This window comes from Rhea pennata, chromosome 4 (assembly GCF_028389875.1).
Source record: "Rhea pennata isolate bPtePen1 chromosome 4, bPtePen1.pri, whole genome shotgun sequence".
NCBI classification, from domain to species: Eukaryota; Metazoa; Chordata; class Aves; order Rheiformes; family Rheidae; genus Rhea; species Rhea pennata.
In genome coordinates this window covers 77,006,836-77,031,237 of record NC_084666.1, presented here as the reverse complement: position 1 = coordinate 77,031,237, position 24,402 = coordinate 77,006,836, and the positions used below count along the sequence as shown (strand labels likewise).

The following is a 24,402-nucleotide window of genomic DNA, read 5'->3' as shown; positions in this document are numbered from 1 at the left end:
AAACACCATGCAGCACTTATAAACATAAAACAGACCTGGAAGTACTTGCTCTCTCTAGGTACTTGTTTCTCCCCACTACTTGTCCAGCGAACCATAGCACTGGCTTAGCAGATCCCACAGGCAAGTCCCACCTTTACTGCCTGGGTCACGGAGGAAAACAACATCACCATGGGAAAACATGAGGGCTGCCCTCAGAGCACAGTTGTCTTGGGTGGGAAGACATCAAGAGAGTAGGACTCCTCCTACAGCAGCTCTAGCCCTGCCCAGTCCCTGCCAAAGAAGGGAGCTGTGCTGCTGCAAGGCTTCAGCCGGGGTAATTTCCACATATCTGGTCCATCCTGAATGTATCGTGCTCCTTTCTAAATCACCAGGGCAAGGTTTCACTGCGTGGAGGTCTAACCACTCCTGTTTGTAACAGAGGGTGATTAATTCCTCCCAGCATCCCAGAGGTCATTCTATTTTCAATGCGCTTGGCATGTTTGTTGGCTGGAAATTGATGCTAAATGTATAGACTGTATATATTTCCTCCTGCCAGAATATTGACTTTGCTCTATATAAGCTCCCTCTACTGGAATTTAATGTAAACAAGGCAAGCTTATCCTTTCCTAGAAGAAAGGTATTTTGCTTCGAACACAACCGGAAAAACACTGACTGTCTTTTTTTACCCCCTACAAATAGCTACTTTCTGTGAGCAATAAAAAGAGCTGCAGGGAATTAGGGGTGGAGTGGGCCCTTCCTGGAAGCCCCAGCACTCGCTCTGCTGCTGTAGTTCCAAAGGGGCTTGGCAAAATCCAGCTCTCCACCTATTTAACTGCATCAGAAGCCATCAGAGCTCATCCCCATCTTGCCTTGGGGCACAGGACTTGATTGCTGTGAACCCCAGCAGCTCCTCCTGCCATTTTCTCCCAGCATTTTAGCAGCATTTAGCTTTTAACAGGACAAAAGTCTTGATGGGTTTTTGTCTCCTGCCCTACTCCCTCCTCCTGCTACCAAAGATATCCAAGCTGCTTAGCGATGCCCAGTGGATGCTGATAGGTCCTGATGGTACTGACCTCCACAGCAGCCTTTCATCTGTAACTGGAGGGCTGAGCTGGCTGCTGCATTACAGTTTCTGCTATGTTACCCGCTGATGATAGCTTATTTTCAATAGTGATGCTTCAGCCGGTGAAAACCTTGATTAAAGAACGTGAAATCACTCTGACTGTCGTAAAAATGCCGACCAATGCGATTGCAAAATAAAGAAGATCAGACTGCGGAGCAGTTCAGGCCTCAAAAGGTAGGCTTGTTTTTTATCTCATGTGCCCCCCTCCCACACACACACCATTTGACATAGTCAAGTTCCTTCTGAGGCACGCTGCCCTCAGTAATCCCACACTCCTTCGGCAACAGCAGCAAGGAGAGTAGGGTCAGCCCTTGGGCATCTGACCACTTCGTGGGTTGGGACAACACCATTTTTCTTATTTTTGGCTCAGCTCCTCGTGCTGCTTGTTCTCCAAGACCTACGTAGGTTCAGCTCTAATTGCTCCTCAGTCAGAAGGTGAAAAAAAAAAGTGAAAAAAAAATGGCAGGGGAATCTTTCCCTGCTGCTGCAGTCCCTGAGCAGAGGACTGGAGAAATCGTAGAAGAAGAGAAATATTGCTTAAAAGAGAGCTTTGGAGATCTCTAGTCCAGCCTCTGGCACAGTGCATGCATGACTCCAAGCTTGCCTGGCCACTCTAAGAGGAAAGGAAAGAGTGGAAGGACACTGATGGTGAAAGAAGAAATCTCTTTGGCAGAAAAAAGACGATGCCACGATGTCAGTAGCAAAGAGTGAAATGGATGCAACAAAAATACATAAATTCAGCAGAAACAAGTATCCTGAAAGGAATGAAATGAGGGACCACAACAATCCACCTCTAGTACGCGCTTATTAAAAGAAAAGCAACTTGAAATCTTAATACATACGTAGGGAGAGCGAGTTTCTAGCTCAGACCCTTGGCATCCCTTGGTCAGCTTAGTGGCTTATCTGCATCTGCAAAATATGTGTGTTTGTGCAAGTCTTCCAGGACAGCAGGGATATTTGCACGACTGGGATACAAAGCCAGCTGAGGAGCATCCCTGCATTCTTCAAGCAGTGGATGGATGGAGCAAGGAGATGCTTTCTGAGCAGGGAGCATGCCCCACAAAAAGCAAGTGGGAGTTTTCCCACCAATTTGAGTCAAGCAGGCTGCCTTCAAGAGCTGGCTTGGGTCAGCTTATGGCTTGGCCAGAGTCCATGGGGGTAGGATGACCCAAGCAGTCGTGAGCAGCCTGGCCCAGTCCTAGCCACTGCCAGACAAAAAAGGCCAGAAAAAACAGCAGACCCCTCTGCAATGGTTCCAGAAAACCAGAAAAATGGTTCAGGCACTGACCATGCTTCTCAGCTGACTCTGCCATGTGAGGTGTCTTGTCCCATGCGCTCTCTGGCTTGGAGAGATCCATTCTTCAGGCTGGCACGCCAGGACTTCTTTCTTTTTGGTGCCTTGGAAACAAAGCTGAGGACACAGGATGGAGGTCCTTGACCCTCCCTGACCCTTCCCAGGCTCCACTGCCAGTGAGGAATTTTGGGAGCTAACAGGAAGCCATGGCGGTGGCTTAACCTCCCTCTGAAGTTAAGCCAGTTTCATCTTGCAGCATGTAATCTATTAAGGCTCTGGTTAATAGTAGACCTGGATCTTCTGGGCAATCTGCAGTGAGAGTTACTGACCCCTGACACTCCGCTGTTGAGGTAATTAGCAGCGTGTTGCAGACTGGACTCTGCAGCACTTAGCCCATGCTCCAGTTTTGTAATGAGTAAGCTGGCTCTGGCTTTTATAATTCAACCCAGGCCTCCAGAAACAAGACGTGCGCCCTGGAGACAAAGCCTGCTCCTTGTCGCACTCTGTCCAACAGGCACAGGTGCCCTGCAGCCAGCTCTGCAGGCTTTGCAGCTCCCCACGTGGCTCCAACAACCGGCAGCAGCATGGGAGAGGCGCAGCAGCAGGAAGCCCCTTGGAGAGGGGTAGCGCAGGCCCTCTCACACCGAGGACAGCCTGATCACAGCGGCTTTATGCCAGGGAGGAGAAGGTACCCGTTCCCTGCAGAGGGGTGGCAAGAGCCAGCTTCGGCTCATGGTCCTGTCCAAGCAGCAGCTTCGTGGGGCCGGGAGGCAAATCCCGCAGCTTTTCAGCAAACGTTGTCTAGAACAGCTCCAGAGCAGACTTGGTGGGTTAGGAGTCAACTTGGAGATTAATCCAAACTTTTATCTTTGCTAAAGCTCATATATTTGTTAGTTTTTCCTTTACATATAACCACATGGTGTATCTGAGCAGAAGATTAATGGCTTTAATAAAATGCAACAAGACGTTCCCTCGTTCCAGGAATCAAGAAAAACAAAGTGACTAACCAGCACACGAAGCATCCGACCCACGGACACCAGCTTTCTATTAGCTTAAAGTAACGCAGCAGTGCCACTGAAGAGTCCCACTCCAAGTGATAGATGCCGAATTTGAAAAAGGCTTAAATTCACATTTTTATGTTAAGCAAATATTGATCAACTGAATTTACATCTCTCTCTGTGTTTGTGGGTACCAATTAAATTTCCTTTCAAGCTGCAAGCAAGTCAATGCCTGTGAGTCAGAAAGGAGTGGAAGGAGCCCTTTGGGGAACATTAGTCCTTGTGGCTAATCCTACCCAGCATTACTAACCGGCAAATGGCTTTGCGTTAACACTCACAGTTTAATGTGTTGCGCTTTGCACAAAGTCAGCACACCAGCTAATTGGAAACAAGGAAACACGGCACTGTTGCCACTGTTGGCCTCAAATTGCGAGTCAGCTTACCCGGCTAAAATCACTCAACTGGCTTAGACATCCTACGAGCAGTCCGCAAAAGGGAAGGAGCTCCCAGAAGGAGCAGCCACACCAAAACAAAGCCTCTAAGGTGAGCCACAGGCACAGGTCCCTCTTCTTTGCCTGTGTGTGTTCCTTGTCCCTGTTCCTGCACAGTGGAGCAAGAGTGCAGAGGACACAGATACCCAACAACTGGAGTTTCCACCTCTGGTTTCAACCTCTCTGACTGGCAGGGCCTGAGACTGAGGGGCCAGAAGAACCCTGCACACAAGAGCACAGGCCCCACAGTAATGCAAGAACTTCCCAGCACGAGGATCCAAGGCAGCAATTTTGCAGCATGCCCTGCATTTGCAAACCTGCCACTCCAGGAGCCGGCACGTGCCACCCCCGTGCAGAGCTGCTCTCCGGGAATCTGCTGTCCGCAGTAGGACTGGCACAAGCTCTGCACACCCAGCACCCACATCATCCCCTGCTCTGCAAAAGCCAAGGCGCTGGTCTGCTCATTGCACGGCAGGCAAGTGCCTGCGGGGTCCTGGCTGTGGTACTCACCAGCCCTGACCGCAGACCTGCTACCACCAAGGCGATGCAGCCACCTTTCCAGCTCGGTTTTCCTCCTGAAGAGGGTCCCAACTTCATGAAACAGGTGCCCATGGAGAGGGCTAAGGCCCCTGGTTGCTAGCAAGCATCAGAGCTATTACAAACACCCTCAAAAGCTCAATATAAGAAAGCATATAAGCCTTCTTACCCCAAACGCTTTAAAAGCAGAGTCCAAGAGTCCTTGAACCAGAGCGACTGATCAAGTGGAACGTGCTCTTTAAAGGGAAGTTGAGATCAGCACATCATCCCAAGGCTCCTGAAGCTGGAGATTGCTGATAAATAACTCTTTAGGCAAAGTCACCCCCGAAGCAAAAAATACACTGACAAATTCACAGTGTCAGAAAGCCACGTCTCCCATTTCTTTCTGCTCCCTTATCCCACGCTTCATCATGCAGCGCTGCCACTCGTTGAACAAATGGCAGGGAGCTAAAATGCCAGGATCAGGGCTTTTCCCCCATATTCATGCTGCTGCAGAGCTTGTGCTACATACTGGCCATTCAGCAGTCATGCTCCTCCAGGGCAGGGACAGCAGGATGAGGCTGTACACAGAGAGCCATGTTTAAGAAGTGCCAGAGCTCCCCAGAAAACTCCCACTTGCAGGTTTACACTCTGATTTCATCCTTTCTGTTTTTTTCCTGCATATGTTCTCAGGTTTGGGGGATTTTTGTCTTCCTGTTGCTCGAGGAGGTGCAGGAAACAGCAAGCTTCAGAGATGGTGCTGAGGAAGGACCCGACACAAATTTACTGCATTCCTGAAATTCAAACCCATACAAGCCCGACTTACCAGATAATTTAGTCCCATAACTGTGTAGCAGATAAGAGAGATAAAAGTTCTGAAAAATCCTCTGAAATTAGGCCTCACAAAGAAAGGGCTTCTCTTCAGTAATGACTTGTTTTCTTTGAGAGTTCAAACACAGGTCGGCCAAGTTTCAAACAGTAAAATTATATTGCCGCGTTAGCTGAGAACGGGAGACGAAGAAAAGTGTGGATTAAAGAGGGATCTTTAAGGAATCCCTTATCTAGTTTCTAGCCCCGAAAGGTCTGAATGTTTTGAGGCAACGGGAGCCTTTCAGGCAGGAGGGAAGAGACAGTGTCCTCAGCGGCCCAAGCGAATTAGCACTCCTCAGCTGCGCCCTGCAAGAGGTGGCACCAGCTCGGGCACCCAGCGCAGGAGCTGCCATCCTGCGAGGCCAGGCCGGTGCTGCCTTGTGGAGAAACCAGCCTGGATCCAGAGCAAACCGTGACTTTATGCCTTGCATACTTCTCTTTTAATTCAACTAGCCAAACAAGCTAGGAGATGCCCTCCTGGGCATTAAGAGAAAAAAATTTCCACAGGCTCAAACTGCTTTGCTGTCAGGAGAATGTTATTCCTAGCCCTGGAGTCTCCTGGAGAGGAAAAAATCCTTCTTACTCCTTTCGGTTGCGATATCGCCCCACGCAGCTAAACCCAACAAAATAGCTATTTGAACGGGTCCTATGCAAACATCGTCCTTTCAACTGGAACGGTCCTCCAGGTCTGATAACAAGCAGGTGGGAAGAATTGGAGCATGTTAAAGTAAGGTAGAAGCAAAGCAGAAATGGAGCGTCCTCAGAAAAAATTCCCAGCAGGCTACACAGACATCTTTTGCCAAGGGAAAGAATTTACAAAGAAATATTTTTCTGCCCTTAAATGGAATAGGAGTCTCTGCAAGTAGCTGTTTGATGGTTTCACAGAATCACAAAAGGGTTGAGGTTGGCAGGGTCCTCTGGAGATCACCTAATTCAAACCCCCTGCTCAAGCAGGGTCACCTAGGGCATGTTAGGATCGCGTCCAGGCGGGTTTTGCATATCTCCAGGGTAGGAGACTCCACAGGCTCTCTGGGCAACCTGCTCCAGTGCTCTGTCACTCTCTCTTTCATATGCAGAGAAATCCCGGGGCCTTTTATGTCCATCCTCTACCAGAAACGCTCCCAGAACCAAATCCTTTTTTTGAAAAAGAAAGCACCTAATCAAAGAAAAGCCTGAAAATTGCCTGCCCAGTGCTCAGAGGAGCACTCATAGAGGAATCAGAAACCAAGGAGTACGTGTGATCACTTGGGTTTCTTAACCAGACACTCATTGATTCCCAGGGAAAAATACAGGGCTGGAAAAAAAAAAGTATCATCCAGCGCTGAGATCTGCAATATCACTAACTAACTGCCCTGCCTGACGATAGAGAAGCTGGAGGGCAGGCTGCTGATAAAGAGATGTTTAAGTAACCAAGATCTCCTGGGCAAGAGCCAAGCAATAGGCAGCTCTCCACAGCCCTGCTCTGAGAATTGCTGGACTAGCACAGGGTGACCCTGATGGTTTAGATCACCCTCCAGGACGTTAGTTAATGAATGCCCTCCTTGAGCACCCTCCCGTTCCCCTGCAGGTAGTTGCAGCTTTTGGTGAAACCATCTCAAAACTTCCGCTTTGCCAAGCTAAGAGGGTTGAGCGACTCTGCTCTCAGAGCGAGGCAGGTATCGCAGGCTTCTGACAGCTCCTAGGGCTGGCCTCTCAGCTCTCTCCAGTTTTTCAACGCCCTGCCTAAACTGTGGGCTGCAAAGCTAGACAGACTTGGCCTGCAGCTGCAATCAGAGACAGGTTGCGATCCAAAGAGTGGTCGTGCTGTGAGCTTGAGGATGCCCAGCTTGATAACCCATGCCCAACCGAAACCCAAGTGCAGGTTCCTCTGAGGTTCAGCCCTGACATCCCGGAGGCCAGGAGCGCTGCCCTGTGTGTGCCTCCTCATGCTACAGCAGGTACAAGGCAGCAGATGAAAGAGGCCACAGGGCATAAAAAGCAAGACAAAGAGCCCCAGCACAACCCCAGCCATGGGAGGCTACAGGGACAAAAAGTATAAACAGTTTCCAAATGGATGAGACACATTAATAGAGCAAATCTATAGGTGGCTGCAAATCAGCACAAGAACTTGGTGCCCACCAAGAAGCAAGGGGAAAGGGCAAGTTTTATTTCTTATGTATCTGCTCATGGTCAGCCTGGGAGACCAGGCTGAGCTAGCTGGACCTTTGCTTTCACCTTGCTGGCATCCCTTTGATTCCTGGACACAACGACCCTGCTCCTGCTGGAAATGAAGGAGAAAGCCAGCAGCTTGAGAAGTTTAAGCAGTAGCCTGAGGAGGACAGAAGAACAGACTCCAGTTCCCATACCTCCATCTCTGTTTCTGATAAAACTCTGCAGCTTGTGGAGCCCATCCTGACACGTGCAGAGACTGAATAGCTGTCCTAAGTGACGTGTGAACGTGCAGGCATCAAGAGGTGCCACAGGGAAGGGGCAATGCTTGCTTTGTTGGTGCTCACCATGCTCAAAACACATTTCCCCGCTTATCGGTGGAACCAGTGGGTCAGTCAAGCTGGGAAGGAGAAGTTGGGAAAGAGAAAGCCAGGACTGGGGACATCCAAGCCAATACATATCCCCTGTCTCCGTCTCCAGTTTCACCAGTAGGAAAAACAAACACAGAGTCGTTCAGCCATAGCAGCGCAAGGGGAAAGGGGCCTCGGCAGGTCTCTGGTCGAACCTCCTGCTTGCAGATGGACTGTCACCAACATGAGAGCAGAGCAGCAAGGCACAGTTTGTCAAAGTGTGCCTTGAAGCCTCCAGGGTTGCAGATGCCCCGCCACCCAGTAACCTGTTCCCTTGCTTTCCTGCGAAGAAGATCCCCTTCTCCCAAACCTGAACCGTGCAAGCTGCCACCTGAGGCCATTGCTTTGTCAATAATCTGCCATGACCAAGAAGAGTTTGGCTCCGTTATCTTGGTCCTTCAGGTAGCTTTAGGCTGCAGTTAGGTTTCCCTTTAGCCTCTTCTTGGCCAGGCTAAACCAGCTTAGATGGTAGGTCATACACCATAGGCCCCTGACCGTGCTGGCAGCATGCAGCTCACACTGCCCCCCTCACAAACACCTAACTCTCTTGTCTCTGCCACTGGCTAAAAATGAGCAGTAATCACAGCCCTTAGCGAATAGTTGCCTTTATTGTTTTGTTCAGTCTCGCTTTCAGAAGGCCTGGAAAATAAAATAGGAGGCAATAGGGGAGTTTTGAAACATGGCAGATGGCTGAAAGGCCTAACCTCCAAATGCCTAGATTGGTTTAATTGCAACCAGAAACACAAATATTCTCCTCCAGCCACCAACTTCTCAGGGCCCTGGAGGCACTGGTTAAATTCAGAGCCCAGAAACTCTGCATTTAGCGGGTCCAATGTCCAGCATACATTGTGTAGTGAGGGGGCACTTTCCCACATTATGGCCTCAGCTTGGCTAACACAGTTGTGGGAGGACAAAGCATTTTAACCCGAGATTGCAAACCCTCTTTGCTTGGTGAAACCATCATTTCCAAGACCACATCACCAAATCACAGATCCGCAGGTGGGAAGGCACCACTGAGGTCTCCCATGCAACTGCCTGCTCAGAAGCCCACCAAATCAGGGCAGCCACAGCTTCGTCTGGTTGGTTCTTGAAAGTTGCCAAGGATGGAGATCCCTCACCCTCCATCTGGTTTTCCCCTTGTGAGACTAATCTTTGGCTAAGGTCCTGCTGACAGAGCAGCCTTCCAGCACCTTGCCAGAGCCACCCGTGTTCACGACCTAGACGTCCTACAACTGCTGTTAGCTGTATCTCTGCTGTGACAAGGGTCCAGGACTGGACTGCAAACAGATTCTCCTCTCCGTTTATATAAGAGCTGTAAGAGCTCTGCAATATTTTCATTTACATTCTCTAATCGCCACTAAAACCAAGCCTGCCACCACGTTGGCTTTAGAAAAGGCGGGAATTTTCTGTTCAGAGTTATTTACTGGGATAGTGACAGATTTCCTACTGGAAAATCACATTGACCTTCTTCCCTCCCTGCCTCTTCTAACATCGCTTTCTACTCGGAAAAATGAAACAGCTTCCCTCTTTGAGGTGTATCAGGCAAGACACATGCTTCTCCAAATGTGTTTTGGGAATCACCAGTCCAGAACTGCAGCTCCCAAGAAAGGGTAAGTGAAATGCACTCAACTGTGGCAGTGGGGCTCCAACAGCCCAAATGCTCTTAGTTTAGGAAAGCTGAAATATTTTATTTTGATATTGCTGCATAAACATTTTTCAGGATTTCTTCTTGGTGGAACATTTCACCATTTCCACTTTGTGTTACCATTTGGGGCAAAACTGAAAGTTTCTTCCAGGTCACAAAGGCTGTCATTTATTCAGCTCTAGCTCACTCTTGGGAAGCCACTGACTATGGCTCTGGTATCTCCCCAGGGAGCACCTTCTTGATTTCTTTCGGCAGGGATGAGAGCACACCAAGTCTCCTTCCTGTGTTCCTCTCTGGACCATTCCACTCCTGCCACTGTACTACATGGCTCTCAAGTTTACCAGGGTTCCACTTTGGTAATGTTTTTCCCCTCTTAGCTTTTATTATTCCTGCAGAATTTTTTTTTCCCTAGCCTCTGCCATTTTCCAAAGGATCCTCTCCAGTCTGCATGGCTCCTCTGCTCCTCTCTGTAGGAAGCTGCCTCCATCCCATCTCCATCGCTGGCACATCTGTCTCCTCACAGTCCTTCCCCTCTGCCTGCCCCTCTCATGTCTACTCCTGTATGTCTCACCACCATTTTCTACTTTTCCTGAAATGCTGTGTCCAGACTAGAGTGCAGTTTAAGGAGGGTGTGGAGATACTGAAAAGAATTCAGTAGGGGTTGCTGGCATGGTCAGGGTTGGGGACATAGGGCCTGTAAGGAGATGGCAGGATCTGGACAGGCTCGGTCTGGCAAAGAGGTGGCTCGGGGAAATCTAATCACAGAAACAACTACATGAAGCGCAGGTACCATGGTGATAGAGCCAAACTCTTCCTGGCCACAGCAGATGATAAAGCAGGGGCAACAGCCAGGTGAGGTATGGTGCCCCGAACAGCCATTGGTGGCATGGGGTAACAATTCTGCATTTGCTCATCGCTTTTTGCAGAGCCAGAAGCTGTGGTCTGCAGACAACAGATCAAGGACTGCTCCAGCGGGCGGAAGAGAGGCCCAGAGGTTCTTCTGTCACAGAGCGCCAACTGCCGCACATCTCTCCAGGCAGCCCTCTTCTGCTGCACACCCGTACTCGCCTCCTGCCAGCTCCCTGAAGGTACGTGACCACAAGAAAAGCTTGTGTCCATCTTATGTTCAGTTCAGACTCCTCAAAGGGTGCCGGGCACCCTGTGAGAAGACCAACACAGTCATGCTCCCCTGCCCCTGTGCAAACCACCTCGAGTAAACTTTAACAGGAAAGGCAACAGACAGGAGAGGCAGAAGTGATTCATTCACAAGGTATTTAATTACCTACTTAGACCAAAGCTTCAGATCAACCACATTTCAGCAGGGCTTGCTTTAATTTTCTACCAGTGGATTAGCTGGTTGACTGCTCACCGCTGAAGAGGAACCACACTCATTTACAGGTTCAGCCCATGGCTTGCCGATGCGGCTGCCGATTCAGCAAGGCCCCACGTCCGGCTTTGTCAAGCTCAGGCCCACCTCGTTGAGCGAGCCCTTTGCTCCTGGGTGTTGGCCCCCGCTCCTGTTTCGCCACACCATGGGCCTGCTCAGCACACAAAGCTCAGACGCCAGACTTGGGTGCAAAGCATCCCCCCGAGCGCCATTTGGCGCAGAAGGCACGGTATCCTTCCCCTTTGTGCCATCACCGCGGGGAGAAAACAGCAGAAATCTGGGAAGAGCCTCTCCGATAGAGGCTGCTCAGCCGGCACAGCTCTGGCAGGAGGGCCACGTCCGGAGGACGGGATCTCAGCAGCAAAGGATGTGCGCGCAGCATAGAGGGCCAAGGGGAAGGGAGCGCCGCGGCAGCAGAACGGACACGGAGGAGGAGGAGGAGGAAGCAGAAGAATCAGTTCCAGCCAACCGCACCGGCTCAGGGCCGAGATAAAGCCGTAAAATACGGAAAGCGGAACTTCACCCCCTCCTCCCAGCGAAGTACGGAGCCGGGGCAGAAGCGGAGAGGCGGAAGCCCCTGCGGCCGGGTGCGCTCCAGCCCTGTGCGCGTTAGCCCTTGCGTAAATACTCTCTCCATTAACGGAGCGTTCCCCCGGTTTGGTTTAGATTACCAGCCTCTGTGTACGCATGTCACCAAGCCCAGGAAACTCACTGACGTAAACAAGACTTCAGTCCCTGAGGCCCCAGATAGTCGCTTTGCAAGTGGCACCGTGTGTGTCCCGGGCCTGTGCGTGGCACACCTGGGTCCCCGTGACACCAGGGATGGAGAAAGCACAGGGAACAGCTCCCTCCTCAGCACCGGGTCATGCAGCATAGCGAGGACGGGCCTTTTCCAGGCAAGGAGGTCCGAGCTTCCCTTCCCTTAGCTCCGAGCTCCGGCTCCAGGACTTGGGAGCCGCGTCTCAAGATCACCGACGAAACGACTGCTGGGGCAGGCAGGGAAAGTGAGGAGAGGAGTGGCGTTTGGGAAAACAAAGTCAGGCGAGGGCTGAGGACAATGTGGGGGAGCCGCTCCGGAGGCGAAGCTGGAACGAGGAAGTGAGCGAAAGAGAGCAAGAAGCCAAGGGAGCAGATGGGAGATTGCAACAGAGAGGCTGGATTGCAGGGCAAGGGCTGGGGCCTGAGGTCATCATGCACAGTTGTGTCATTGCTTGGAGCTTTCCTCCCAAATCCCCAAGTCCGGACATTTCTTAAAGGAGAGAGGGAAGCACAAGTACATGGGAAGCGACCCCAGAGCATAGGCAGCTCCTGACAAGGTAGAGGGAAGTCTACATCCCTCCACCACAAGGTGAGGTGGCTGTCCAGGGAAACCTGATTGACTTGCTGGAAATGTTCCCGCTAGGAACTGTCCCGAAGGACGTCTAGCCCCCCCCCTTCTCTCTCCACTTCCCACCCTGGCTGCCCCCTGCCCAGGCTCCCCAAAGTCCCCTGGGACGATGCAGTCAGCAACACCAGCAGCGTTTCCACCAGCCCAACCCCATGGCGCTAGGAGCCATGCCGGAGGAGCTGGCACGGGGACGGGGACACGGGCTACGAGCCGGGTTCCCTGGAGCCACTCCGCTACCAAATAAGGGCTCTGTCTAATTTTTTTACATGCCGTTCCTGCCCGGCCAAAGCTACGCGACCTCTTTTCCAAGGGCTCTATCCCCTGCCAGGCTCCACTGCCGGGACCCCCCCCAAGCTCACATACGCCAGCAAGCAGGGCTGGAGCGAGAGGGAAGGCGATGCCCCACGCATCCTGCCAGGAGCGGCGGGAGCGACTCCTGTGAGCCACAGGAAGCCAAAGGAGAAAACTAAGCTCGGGGCCAGACCCGCCTCGCGGCACCGTCGCTTTAACCCTCGGGAAGCCTGGGGGCTTCCCTGCCTTGGGAACGCACAGGGTCTGCTTCTCCCTCTTTTGGGGGTACAACACAGCATCGGGGGGGGGGCCAAAGCTCAAGGAAAAGCCCTCCGGCGTGACCCCGCGCGGAGGGGAGAGGTACGTACTACCCAGCAGTTAGGCAACCCTCTCCGAGCGCCCTCACGCAAACACTGCCAAGCGCCAAGCGCTTCCAGCCGGGGCCAGTATGAGCTTATGCCAGTGAAGTACCTGCCGGCTCGGGGCAGGAGGCGGCAGGCGCGGGAAGGAGCCGCTCTGGCGGGGAAGCAGCCCGGCTTGCGAGCGCCAGCGGCCGGCCCTCTCGTAAAGCCGCGCTCTGAGCCCTGTCCGCCCTCTCCAAGCTCCCGGGGCCGGTTCCCGCGTCTCACCCCTCTCCGAGCAAGACAAAGCCGTGGAGACGCGGCCCCCTCCTCCCTCTCCGGGAGCGCCGTCCGTCGGAGCGGGCCTCGGCATCGTCGGAGCGGGCCTCGGCATCATCGTCGTTGGCCCAAACAGGCCGGGCACCGTCCCGAAAGCGGTTTCCTTCGCCTGCAACCATGCTTAGCATCACAAGCTTAGGGAAGGGAGAGTCCTTAGGGTGCCCCAGCGCCTCGCAACGAAAGGCCGGGGCGAACCATCCCTCTCCTGCATCCTCCGGCGCCCCCCGAGCTGCTTTCGGGTCCACGCAAACAGGGCCCCCCCTGCCTCCGGGCTCTCAGCGCACCCGCCGATAGCCGCGTCCCGGGAAAAGTGCCCCAGGAGCACAGCGCCCAGCGCAGCAAAATTCAGCTTTACCGCAACCACCGAGCTAAATACTCGCACGCTCTGTGGAAACCCCCCCCCCCCCGGCTTCACATCTCCAGTGCTGCCGACTTCGGTCAAATTCACCTCCAATGTGAATTGCTCCCCTCCCACCCCATCTCCGCGGGACTTGAGCTAAAAAAAAAAGACAAAAAAAAAGACAAAAACCCAAACCAACCATCGCAGCGACACGCGGCAGGCGAGAGCAGGAGGGTCCTGTCTGCCCCCCAAAGCCGCCGACCGGCGGAAAGCAGCCGCTCGGGGGCCGCGACAGAGCCGCGGCGCCGGGGCGATCCCGCGCCCGCCCGCCCGCCCGCCGGGGCCCCGCGCCGCTACCTCCTCCTCGGGCAGGCCGGGCTCGGCGGGGCCGCCGTCCCGCTCGGCGGGGCCGCTGCTCATGGTGCGTCCGGCCACGCTGCTCCCGCCGGCGGCCGCGGCGGCGGCGGCGGCGGCGGCGGTGGGACGGGACGGGGCGGGACGGGGCGGGACAGGGCGGGCGTTAGCGCGGGGGGCGCCCGCGGCGGGTGCGGCCCCGCGGGGAGGAGGCCCTAAGGCTTCCTCGGAGCAGACGCAGCGTGCTCGGTGCAGCCCGTCCCTGCGGGGAGGAGGAAACCGCCCGTACGAGGATGTGGAGCGAGGAGCCGGGCGGAGCGAGGCAGCTCCGGCTGACCGGCCCTCCAGCCCCCAGGAAGCCGGCTGCCCGCGGGGATCGAGCCCAGGAGGACTCAACAAGTCCTAATCGAGGTCAGGATCACAGAAGCGCAGCACCATGGAAGGGCTGAGCTTGGCAGAGACCTCTGGAGATCGTCTAGGCCAAGCCCCCTGCTCAAGCAGTGTCACCTCGAGCACATTGCACAGGATAGTGTCCAGGTGGGTTTTGAGTATCTCCAGAGAAGGAGACTCCACAACCTTTCTGGGCAACCTGCTCCAGTGCTCCATCACCCTCACAGACTGCCCGGAGGGAAGCGGTCCCATCACTGTACACAGCCGTGAAGGCTCAGCTTGCCTTTCTGGAAGGAGCGAATAGCCGTGTGCGTGCAGCGAGGACGCCACGCCGGAGCCGCTCGGTCCATGGGGGAAGGCAATGGTATGCGAGCTCCTCTGCTCTGGCAGCTAAGCGCCCCTTCCACACATTAGTGCTTACCCAAAATACCCAAAACGTCACCTGGCAAGCCTCCAACTGCGTGAAAATACTAACTTACAGAGCAGAACTTCTCCTGATGGGAGCTAGATTGAAACCAGCCGTGTGGTCTTAATTTCCAGGAGGGGGAAAACGTCTGGCTGTGATGGCAGGTGGCCCTGCGAGCCACCTGAGCAGCCTCAGGGTCAGAAAGAGCAGGCACAGGCCTGAGCGCTCCTAAAAACCACATGGTATTACCTTGGGGAGCAGGGGAGAAAGACGGGACCTCACTTGACACCGGGAAAAAGATGGGACAGAGGGTTTTAGCCGTGCCACGGTAGCCCTGGTCTGCAGGCTTCTGCAGAGACGTAGCGCGGGTGCAACCTCACCATGTCAGGAAGGAGATGCAATCGGGAATTGTTCGAGGACTGGTGTCTTGATCTCCCACCTCTCTCTCCTTCTGGTAGGGTGGTGTCTACAGCCAGAAAATCCGAGCCACCGCAGGTAGAAATCATATCCCGGGCCATCGGGGTAAATCCAGCGTGCTAGACTGACATGAGGATAGTGCTGTTTGTTATCAGAAGGTGAGTGAGCAGCCCAAAATCGGCCCCGGAGAAGGGCGGGGGTGCAGGATCCCACGGGGAACCTGTCACGCACCGTCTGCCCTTTGCTACTTTCTCCAAAAACGTGTTGCTGAGCTGCTCAGCAGCTGCACGGCAATAGGGCTCTTGCTGGGAATTTACCTGCAAAGCCAGAGATTTTGAAAACTTGCCTCATTTTTAGGTTATGAGGAAACAGCTGGGTTTAAAACACTCCCAAAGGAAAGAACTGGACAAATTGAGCAGTATATTCCTCCTGGAGTTGGGTGTTTGGTTTTCTAGGATAGGGCCCTTATAGGCCTGGAAATAGCCCCTTATCCCTGGAAACTTTTGGATGGGCTGGTGGCCTTTTTTGGCAAAAAAAAAAAAGGGGGGGGGGAAAGCTTGCTTTTGAAGCACAAGCACAGTGTAATATTTACCAGCCCTCTGGGTGCCTCTGTAATAAGAGAACATATTTCTGTTTCTGTCAGAACTGCATTGACTGTTCAAAGCTTTCTCGAAAAGCAATCAAGGAAACAAAGCAGCAGAACAAATATGACTAAAAGTCTGGCAGCTCAGAGAGAAACCTGGCCTTTCGTCACCTCTGAGAGGAGAGAGAGAAAAAAAAAACAACTCCCGTAGCAGCTATTGAGGACGCTGTCACCCGTCAGTGTATGAAATTTAAGGTGGCTCGAGGAGGAGAGGAGAGACTGCTTTAATGTCTCCCATGACAAGCCTCGGGGTTTGCCCCCTGCACTCGCAGCGCGCGGGCCGTCAGAGGAATGCTTTGGCTGCCAGCGGTAGTCCCTTCGCGGGCCCGAACGGCTCTTCGGGGGCTTCCTCCTTGCTTTCCCCTGTGAGGCAAAGGCACAGCAGCCCCTCACAGCTCCAAAAGGGAGCAGGAAAAGCGAGTGGAAGGGAGGGATTTCCACGGGTGCCCAACAGGTCAGCTCAGGCCACTGCACGAGGCTTATTTTTTCATAGGCGCCTTCAGATGCCTGCTTCCGAGCGCGGACCTGCGGGAATATTGTGCTTCCTCACAGCCACCACCCGGCGCTCCGTGTTGGTGCATCTTTTCTGTTTTCTCAGCTCAAATATGTCTTTTTTTTTCCAGTTGCCTTTTTGAAAGGACACCACTATTTGGCATTATTTGGGTTCGATGGCATATATGGAAGTCTGCACGGTTCGCTCTGATTTCGTTATTTTCTCTTCCGTTGTTTTCAGCTGTAATATCTTTCTGGTCATCTGAACGAAAAAGCTTGGCAGGGTCTGCCTCAACAAGGTGGAAACTGTGCCGTAATTGCGACAATATTTGCAGCCATATTTAGACTCTGCTTTGGGGGAATAGCCACACCGTTTCCGAGCAGCGACGGGCTGCCCAAAAAGCCAATTGCGTCCAGACCAACGCCGGCTGGCAGTGCCGCAGCGCGTCGTAAGCACCGACAGCGCGGGGAGTTTGCCGGTCCGGCGGCAACTCGTCTCTCGCATACGTGCAAGTGCCGGAGCAGCGGAAGGCCAGGCGGGAGAAAAAGGAGCCCTGAAGAGGCTGGCGGGAGGGACGGGCTTGGGGCAGGCGCGGGCCGGTGTCGCCGGTCTGCCTGGGTGGACCGCCAGCAAGCTCCGGAGCAAGGGCTTTGCTGGGGAAAGCTGGCCCGGTTGCCCGCAAGCTCTGCGGGGAGCCCCGCTCGCTTCTGGGGGCGACCTCGAGGGCTCCTTTCCTCTCTGCTTTCCTTCGCAAGCCCGTTCCAGGCCTTCCTCGCCCGCCAGGCAGCACCGCGCGCGCCAGCTCCGCGGCTTAAACCCGCTCTCAGGGCTCGGCGTCACCGAGGGCCCTTGCTGACCCTGGGCTGCAGCCCTCCGGGAATTTTTTTTTTTTTTTGGGGGGGGGGGGATGCAGCCCGGCCACAGCACAGCTGCCACCCCGCTCGCTCCGAGGAGCGTTCCCCCAGCGTGGCCCCGTCTCCCTCTGCCGGCTGGCGTGGGAAGGAGCAGGCGGCCAAGCAGCGGCTTCTCCAGCCGCAGCTGTCGCACAGCCCCGGCGCCGGGCAGGAACGGGGGGGCCTTGGCAGAAGAGGGGAGCAGCTCGCCCAAACAAGGCCGTTTCGCACGGAGGGAAGGGGGTTTGCCTGATGCCTGCACAGAGAACGTCTCTGTTGTTGTGCGTCTCCGGGATTACTTTCGTCTGAAAGCTTGGATAGAACAGCACCACTGAAATCGTAAAGCAGTGGTCAAAACTTTTATTGACAGTGTACAGCACGCTCCAAGGTGTTACCTAACCCAGAATCCAGTCAGAAAGGATAGCAATCCCACGTGCTATTTTATTCCCAAAACGAAGCACGTATAATATTAAAGTTAGTGCCAAAGAAACAACAGATCCAAAGCTGTCTTCATATGCTTAACAGGCTATAAATAAAGGACACGAATAAGCAAGACAAATTTTTCGGAATGGGACGAAGGATGCAGAGACCAGCTGCTTCCAGTGGCCTCGTAGTGCTTGACAGGACGAGATGCAATCCCAGTTCAGCAACCGACAGCAGAGCACTTCTCAGCTCTTAACAGGAGTGGATGTGGCCTTCATGGTCTTCTTCAGATGATGGTAATTTGGCAAGATCTTCATCAGGAAATCCAACTGCAGTGTTTGGGGCTGGAAAGAAAGACACTGTAAGAACTGACCTGGAAACAAAGGCACAGGAGCTTACCACATTATGTCAGGCACAGGCCTCACCGCACCAAGGAGGGGGATGGAGACCCTTACGGCCCGGCCTGTGGAGACACAGATCCCTGAGCGGCATGACACTCACCTGCGGCCGCTCGGTCTGCACTCGACGGAGGCAGTCGGCCCCATAGATGACGGTATTCTCGGGGATCACCTCGTAGGTGTTGATGTTACAGCAGGCCCCGATGATGCAGCCGCTTGTCAGAATCACGTTCCTGCCAACAAACGCTGCAGCAGAAAGAGAGAAACCTCTGCATGAATTGGAAAGGGCAGACTGGCATAGGCAGCCTTGCTTAAAGCCAAATCCAGCTTTTCAAACTCTTTTCTCTGCTCTGTTTCCTTCAGTCTTCACGCTTGGTCAATAACCTCCTTCTATCCCCAATCCTGTCACGTAATTCAATGGTTATCACCCTGAAACTCCTCTGGGAGCCTGCAGCAAAGCTTTACCATGGATACTTGGATATGTGCAACAGTGAGTCTTCACAAGGGCAAAGACAACCCTGACACTTACCTTTTGATTCAATGACATTGTTATCTCCCACTTTCATTGCCTGTGAATCTGAAGGTTAACGTTAAGGAGAAACGTAAAATTATTAGCTTTTACTTCAAAGAGTAAACCTTCATAGTCAGTTTAAACCAACGTCTTGCATCTTAAATAGCCTTAGGATGTTTAAACTCTAGAGTCCACACCTGCTTTCTTTTGTGCAAGTCTGGAAGCATGGTGTATTAGAAAGTCCAATTTCACTGCACAGCAAGGATACAGCACCCAACTTCAAAAACATTGTTAGTGCCAATGACCATTGGTTTTGGTTCTACCTCTTCAGTTTCTGGGGTGATATTCTCTGGATACCTGCAAGATGAAAGAATACATTCAAATCTTGACATGAGAAAGATGCTGTGCAAAGATACTGTCCTGTTTGACAGCTGACCCTCAGGTCTGTTACAAAGGCTGAAGTCACGCGTATCCTATCCACGCAACCCTTTAGATGGGTATCGACTGAACAAAAAGTAAGTGGCTAGGCTAGACTGTCAGGGTTTTCAGACTGCCTCTCCTTGCCCTGGGTCTCCCATTATAATCGGGACCTGTCAGTAGGAAGGCGATTCCCAGAGAGATTTCTCCCCGAGACAGGGGACCGACCCGTTTATGATGAATGCCTGTTCTTCTATGAGGTTGCCTTCGCCGATCACGATGGGCCCCGCTTCTGCGATGATCCGCGCCTTGGGGTGGATCACCGTCCGCGGCCCTGCGGGCGAAGGCAGACGCGCCAGCTGTCAGCAGCGCCACGCCGGGCCGCCCGCGGGGCCGCCCCTTACCGCCTTACCGATGGTCACGTCCCCGCGGATCTCGCTCTCCACGCACACCACGGCGCCCGGCGCGATCTTCACGCTGCGGGGACACGCGCGTCACAGGTCGGCGTGGCGGAAGAGAGCGCGCGCGGCGCGACCGTTAGGGCCCGCGGGGGACGGCGGGGAGGGGGCACGGACCGTTAGGGCGCGCGGCGGCCGTTGGGGCGCGCGGGGCGGGGGGCAGAACGACCGTTAGGGCCCGCGGGGGGCGGCATGGACCGTCAGGGCGCGCGGCGGCCGTTGGGGCGCTGGGCGGGGGGGGCGTTAGAGCGCGCGGCGGCCGTTGGGGCGCGCGGGGCGGGGGGGCAGAACGACCGTTAGGGCCCGCAGGGGGCGGCATGGACCGTCAGGGCGCGCGGCGGCGGCGGCCGTTGGGGCGCTGGGCGGGGGGGGGGGGGCGTTAGGGCGCGCGGCGGCCGTTGGGGCGCGCGGGGCGGGGGGGCGGAACGACCGTTAGGGCCCGCAGGGGGCGGCATGGACCGTTAGGGCGCGCGGCGGCGGCGGCCGTTGGGGCGCTGGGCGGGGGGGGGGGGGGGGGGGCGTTAGGGCGCGCGGCGGCCGTTGGGGCGCGCGGGGCGGGGGGGCGGAACGACCGTTAGGGCCCGCAGGGGGCGGCATGGACCGTTAGGGCGCGCGGCGGCCGTTGGGGCGCTGGGCGGGGGGGGGGGGGGGGGGCGTTAGGGCGCGCGGCGGCCGTTGGGGCGCGCGGGGCGGGGGGGCGGAACGACCGTTAGGGCCCGCAGGGGGCGGCATGGACCGTCAGGGCGCGCGGCGGCGGCGGCCGTTGGAGCGCTGGGGGGGGGGGGGGGCGTTAGGGCGCGCGGCGGCCGTTGGGGCGCGCGGGGCGGGGGGGCGGAACGACCGTTAGGGCCGGCGGGGAGCTGAGACGGGGGCAGGCGCCGCAGCACCGGCGCGTCCCGGACCCGCCGCGTCCCACCTCTTCTGCCCCTTGTCCGCCATGACGGCGCCGCGGCCGCTGCCTGCGCAGGCGCGGAGCGGGGAGAGTCGGGGAGCGGCGCGCGCAAGCGCATGCAGGGGCGGAGGAGGAGGAGAGGAGGGAGGAGGAGGAGGAGGAGGACAGGGAGGAGGAGCGAGGGAGCCCCGGCCGGCCTCGAGGGCCGCGGCGGTTCAGTGCGGGGCGTCTCGGACCGTGGCACGACATGTGCCCGGAGGCAGCTCTCCTCCCTGGCGCGCCTGGTCTCAGGGCGATGGGCGCCGCGATGGGCGTCCTGCTGCACGCGGAGCAGCACCCGCGTGGGTTCGCGCTCCCGCGTGGGTCTCCCCAGGGGCCCCGGGGCTGGGTCGGTGCGAAGGCTCCTGAGCAGAGGGGTAACCGCAGGTAACCGAGGCGTCCTGGGAGCCCCCGCGGGCGCCCTGGGAACGGGGAGGCCCCGCGGCAGGGCCGCAGTCACCGGTGCGGGGGGCTGAGCGGCGTCCCTGTCGCTGTTCCTCGGGGGGATCTCGGAGGGTGCCGGGGCCATGCTCTGGCCTCCCCCCCAGTGCGTGACAGATCTGACTGCGGTGCTGGCTCTTGGCCCCGGGAGCTGAGCGGTGCTCACCAGCGCCCTGGCTGGAGCCCATCCCGGGGGGTCCTGGTTTGCACCCCGACCGAGGATGCTGGTGACCGCCTCGCCGAGCTGCGGGTCTCCCTGGTTGCAGCCCGTTCCGGGGGGGGTCCTGGTTTGCAGGGACAGGGGCAGGGTTTAGCGGGCGACGCCGCTCTCACCGGCCTCTCTTTCTCCTTGCAGCCAGGCTGCTGACGCCGCAGGCCCTGCTGGCTCGCCTGCTGGTGAGTAGGGCCCCGGGGAAAGGCTCCCGGGGCCTCAAGGCGATGGGAGAGGTGGGGGCAGAGCCGTTTCGCGGGCCAGGGCCAGCAGCCTCCAGGCAGGAAGGGGCATGCGAGAGCGAGTCGGAGCCTCCCCTGCCCCGCGGGGACCCCACTGCGGTGCGGGGGAGAAGCTCCCGGCTCGGCCGGGGCCCGGCGACCGCCCTCCCTCCCGGGAGAAGCGGCGGCTCTCGGGCTCCCGCGGCCGCCCCAGCCCGGCTCTCGCCTGCCCTCTCCCAGGTGGTGGCAGCGGCTCCTCACACCAGCGGCGGCTGCGGCATCGCTGCCCTGCGGCTGCTGCAGGCCTTGTCCACGGAGATCCACGGCGCCGTGGGCATGGTGTGGGCTGTGAAGATCCCCTTCCTGCTGGAGCACCTGGCAGGTAAAGTGCCGTCGGTCGGGGAGGAGGAGGCTGGGGAGGCCGAGGGGGAGGCGGGAGAAGGCAGCGCCCAGGCGCGAGGGAGGGGAACTGGCGCTGGGTTTCTGGGCGCTTGCTCTGCAGCCGTCCCCCTCCCCGGGGGCGAGCGCTGGCGCCGAGGGCAGGATGGGGCCCGGAGCAGCTCCCGGGAGCGGGGGCCTTTGCTGCCCGTCACCGCCGTGAGCAGGCTTTGCAGCAGCCCAGCGTCCTCGCCGGGGGACGTTTGGGAGGGCCAGGCTTGGCGCTCCGGGGGGTGGGTGAAACGTGCCCCAGTGCAAACGCCTGCGTGCGGTCGGTGCCCTCGTGTGACGGCCTGGTTTGCTCTGAGAGCCGCAGTCGAGCGATGGAGATTGGGGCCGGCGGGGCTGTGGCTGACCTGAGCCAGTGACCCTGTCCCCAGGTCCCTCGGGTGTCCTGGGCCTGGCAAGGAGTTTGGTGCTGGGGCTTGAGCCTCCCGGCTTCGGCCCCTTCTGGCGTGGGACCCAGAGGGTGTTTGAGTGTGCGGGAGACCCCGGGGCTCCTCTCCAGTGCTAAGTAACGCGGGGTGTTTTCTTGCTCCGGCTTTGTAGAGAGAAGCGAGAGCTCCCTGGACTCTGCCGAGTGGGAGCATCTTCTGCTTAAGGTACGGCGCCGCTGCGAGGCAGCAGAGACGGGCGGGGAGCGGGGAAGGGGTGGGTGGAAACAGGGGGAAGCCGAGAAGGAGAAGGCCAGTTCTGTTTAGAGAACGGGAAAGCCAGCAGACGCCCTGGGAAGGCCCTGAGGATGTTGTCTGCAAAGAGCTGGGGATCACGGAGGGTCGTTTCCTGCTCTGCCCTGTCCCGGCGTTGCGACCCGCTCGGCGGGGACACGGGCAGCGGCCCCGTGCAGCCGGGGAGCTGCCGGGGGAAGGCTTGCGCTGGGCGTGCCTCCGAGTCCCACCAGAAGGATCTCCCATCGCCCAGATAGATGGGAGCAGGGAAGGGAAAGGCGGGTGGGATTTGGGGCTGTCTCTCGTGGAAAGCTCTCCCTGGGCACACGGGCAGGATTCCCTGACCCCACGCGGTGCCTGCAGGAGAGCTGTGCCCCACGGCCGGTCCCTCGGGCTCCCCGTTTGGAGGGCGGGAGAGGGCAGGAGCGCCGGGCGCTGGCCGAGCAGCCCTGGGGCCGGGGAGGCTCTGCCTCAGCTCGTGTTCCCCCTAGTTCCTGAGGACGTCGCTGGAGACCATCGAGAGCCAGGCCTGGACCATGGCCTTCAGCTTCGAGCTGAACCAGCAGGCGGGCAGCTACTGCCGGCTCTCCCGGGAGCAGGTGGGTCCCTGCCGTTCCCGCTCCTGGCAGGCGCTGGCGGGAGAGCCGGGACGCCGCCCCGACGCCGCCCCGACGCCGCCCCGGGCTGCGCCTGCAGCTCTCGCCCCCTGCGGCCGGCCGGGCTCCCCGGCTCCCCGGCCCTTCCCGAGACGGGCTTTGCTCTCCGCACCGCGGGCAGCGGCGCTGGGCTGAAGGGCCGGCGCTGCGGCCAGCTCGGCTGTGCCTGGTGCGGGCTGGCGCTGCCCGGCCCGGCCGTGTCCCGCCAGGGCGCGCGTGACCGCGTCTGGGGTGGCCTCTTCTCTTCCAGGCCTTCCTCTACAAGGCTGTCGGGGTGTCCCTGGCAGCCTGTCAGCACGTCCCCTACGTCCGCGAGGAAATCCGGAAGTACTTCTTCCAGACAAACTATTTGGAGGCGTCTGAGAGAGAGGTGAGTTTCCTCTTCTCCCCTTGCTCTCCCCGGAGACCCCCGTGTTTGGGGAGCAGTGACCTCTCCCAGCAGGGCGCTCCCGGGTCTTCCGGTCTCCGTGTCGCTGCTGCAGCCGTCGGACGATACTGCGAGTATTGCTCAGAGCTTGCCGTGGCCGAGGGCCAGCCAGAGGCTGACTCCCGCTCTCTCCTGCCTTGCAGGCAATGATTTCTGTTGTCGCCGGCTCTGCTGAGAGCCACTTCCCCCTCGCCTTGGAGGTGGTGCACGAGTTCGGGGCTACAATGGAGGAAAGACCAGTGTCCGGGGCTTTCAGACGCCTCAAGGTGAAGGATCCCGCGTGTCTGGCTTGTTTCCCTCTGCTTTATCCCCACCCCTAACCAGAGGCCGCCCAGCGGTGGCGGCTGCGTGGGAAGTGGGGCGGCTCCTTCGCTGGGGGGCAGCGGGAGCTGGGGCCGCCTGAGGCGCTGGGCTGACGCCTCGCGGCCTCTCCCGCGGCGCAGGAATACCACCAGGGGAAGAGAGCGGGGACGCACACGGCGCTGGTGCTGGCCTACGGCCGGATGGCGCTCTGCGCCCCCCGGGAGCAGCTCCTGGCCCGCGTCGAGAGCGACGTCGTGGGGCCCATCCTGCGGCACTACCGCGCCAGCTGCCAGGTGGGTGCGCGGGCGACGCAGGCGTCCCGGCTCGTCCCCACCGTGCTGCAGGGTCTGCGCGCGCCGCGGCCATCGCTGCGCGAGCTGCGTCTGGGCGCCGCGGTTCGTCGCCGCTCACCGTGTCCCCTTTCCCCTTCCAGGTTCTGGGCTTCACCTTCTCCACCAAGGTAAGTGCTGCCCAACGGGGCCTCGCTTCCTGCCCTTCCCGCACACCTTCCCTACTGCGGGCGTGCAGGACCGGCGCTCCCCAGGCCACGGGCCCGGGCTCTTCTGGCGGTAGGTAGCCGGGAAAGCTCATGCCGTCCCCAAGGGAGCTGCTTCCCGGGAGGGGAGAGGAGGTTTCCTTCCTCGGGGCCGTGTGCCGAGCTGCGGTCCCTGAGGCGCCCGGGAGCCGTAGTCGCCCCTGTGTGCCGTGCTTTGGGGCTGGGCTCCGCGCCGCACCGCTCTTTCG

At 57.5% G+C, this 24,402-nt stretch overlaps 3 protein-coding genes and 1 long non-coding RNA gene across 5 annotated transcripts in view; 2 read left to right on the top strand and 2 right to left on the bottom strand.

Annotated features, from left to right (window-relative positions):
• The window catches only part of RBPMS (RNA binding protein, mRNA processing factor), a 39,612-nt gene extending 25,598 nt beyond the window's left edge, over window positions 1–14,014 (bottom strand). The window contains exon 1 of the mRNA XM_062574368.1: window positions 13,917–14,014. Coding sequence (XP_062430352.1) covers window positions 13,917–13,979 — 63 coding nt within the window. The 5' untranslated portion in view covers window positions 13,980–14,014. The remainder of the gene's footprint in view (window positions 1–13,916) is intronic.
• A 57-nt stretch (window positions 14,015–14,071) lies between these two features.
• LOC134139678 (uncharacterized) lies at window positions 14,072–17,650 on the top strand. 2 transcript variants are annotated; one of them, XR_009958238.1, is made up of 4 exons: window positions 14,072–14,450; window positions 14,531–14,667; window positions 15,168–15,284; window positions 16,503–17,650. It is a non-coding gene; the product is annotated as an uncharacterized LOC134139678 (long non-coding RNA). The 2 variants fall into 2 exon arrangements; XR_009958239.1 differs by having other exon boundaries at window positions 15,770–17,650.
• On the bottom strand, window positions 17,493–20,362 carry DCTN6 (dynactin subunit 6). The gene is made up of 7 exons (XM_062574367.1): window positions 20,279–20,362; window positions 19,317–19,381; window positions 19,133–19,238; window positions 18,756–18,844; window positions 18,506–18,553; window positions 18,080–18,222; window positions 17,493–17,922 (listed from the first exon to the last, which is right to left on the bottom strand). The coding sequence occupies exons 1-7, from the start codon at window positions 20,299–20,301 to the stop codon at window positions 17,824–17,826; spliced, it is 573 nt and encodes a 190-aa protein (XP_062430351.1). The 5' UTR covers window positions 20,302–20,362; the 3' UTR covers window positions 17,493–17,823.
• LOC134140123 (maestro heat-like repeat-containing protein family member 1) lies at window positions 18,020–24,237 on the top strand. The gene is made up of 10 exons (XM_062574987.1): window positions 18,020–18,151; window positions 19,251–19,404; window positions 21,090–21,130; window positions 21,407–21,548; window positions 22,154–22,206; window positions 22,764–22,871; window positions 23,179–23,298; window positions 23,499–23,621; window positions 23,799–23,951; window positions 24,092–24,237. Exons 1-10 carry the CDS (start codon window positions 18,020–18,022, stop codon window positions 24,233–24,235), a joined length of 1,170 nt encoding a protein of 389 aa, XP_062430971.1. The 3' UTR covers window positions 24,236–24,237.
• Window positions 24,238–24,402: the final 165 nt, after the last annotated feature.

Coding starts and splice junctions, on each gene's coding strand:
- LOC134140123 (XM_062574987.1), top strand. CDS start 18,020: ATGGAGACCCTTACGGCCCGGCCTGTGGAGACACAGATCCCTGAGCGG. Junction 18,152..19,250: donor GTATTCTCGGGGATCACCTC/GTAGGTGTTGAT, acceptor CTGCGGGCGAAG/GCAGACGCGCCAGCTGTCAG. Junction 23,299..23,498: donor TGGAGGCGTCTGAGAGAGAG/GTGAGTTTCCTC, acceptor CCTGCCTTGCAG/GCAATGATTTCTGTTGTCGC.
- DCTN6 (XM_062574367.1), bottom strand. CDS start 20,301: ATGGCGGACAAGGGGCAGAAGAG. Junction 19,239..19,316: donor CCGCGGGGACGTGACCATCG/GTAAGGCGGTAA, acceptor CTTCGCCCGCAG/GGCCGCGGACGGTGATCCAC. Junction 17,923..18,079: donor TGCAGACCGAGCGGCCGCAG/GTGAGTGTCATG, acceptor CTTTCTTTCCAG/CCCCAAACACTGCAGTTGGA.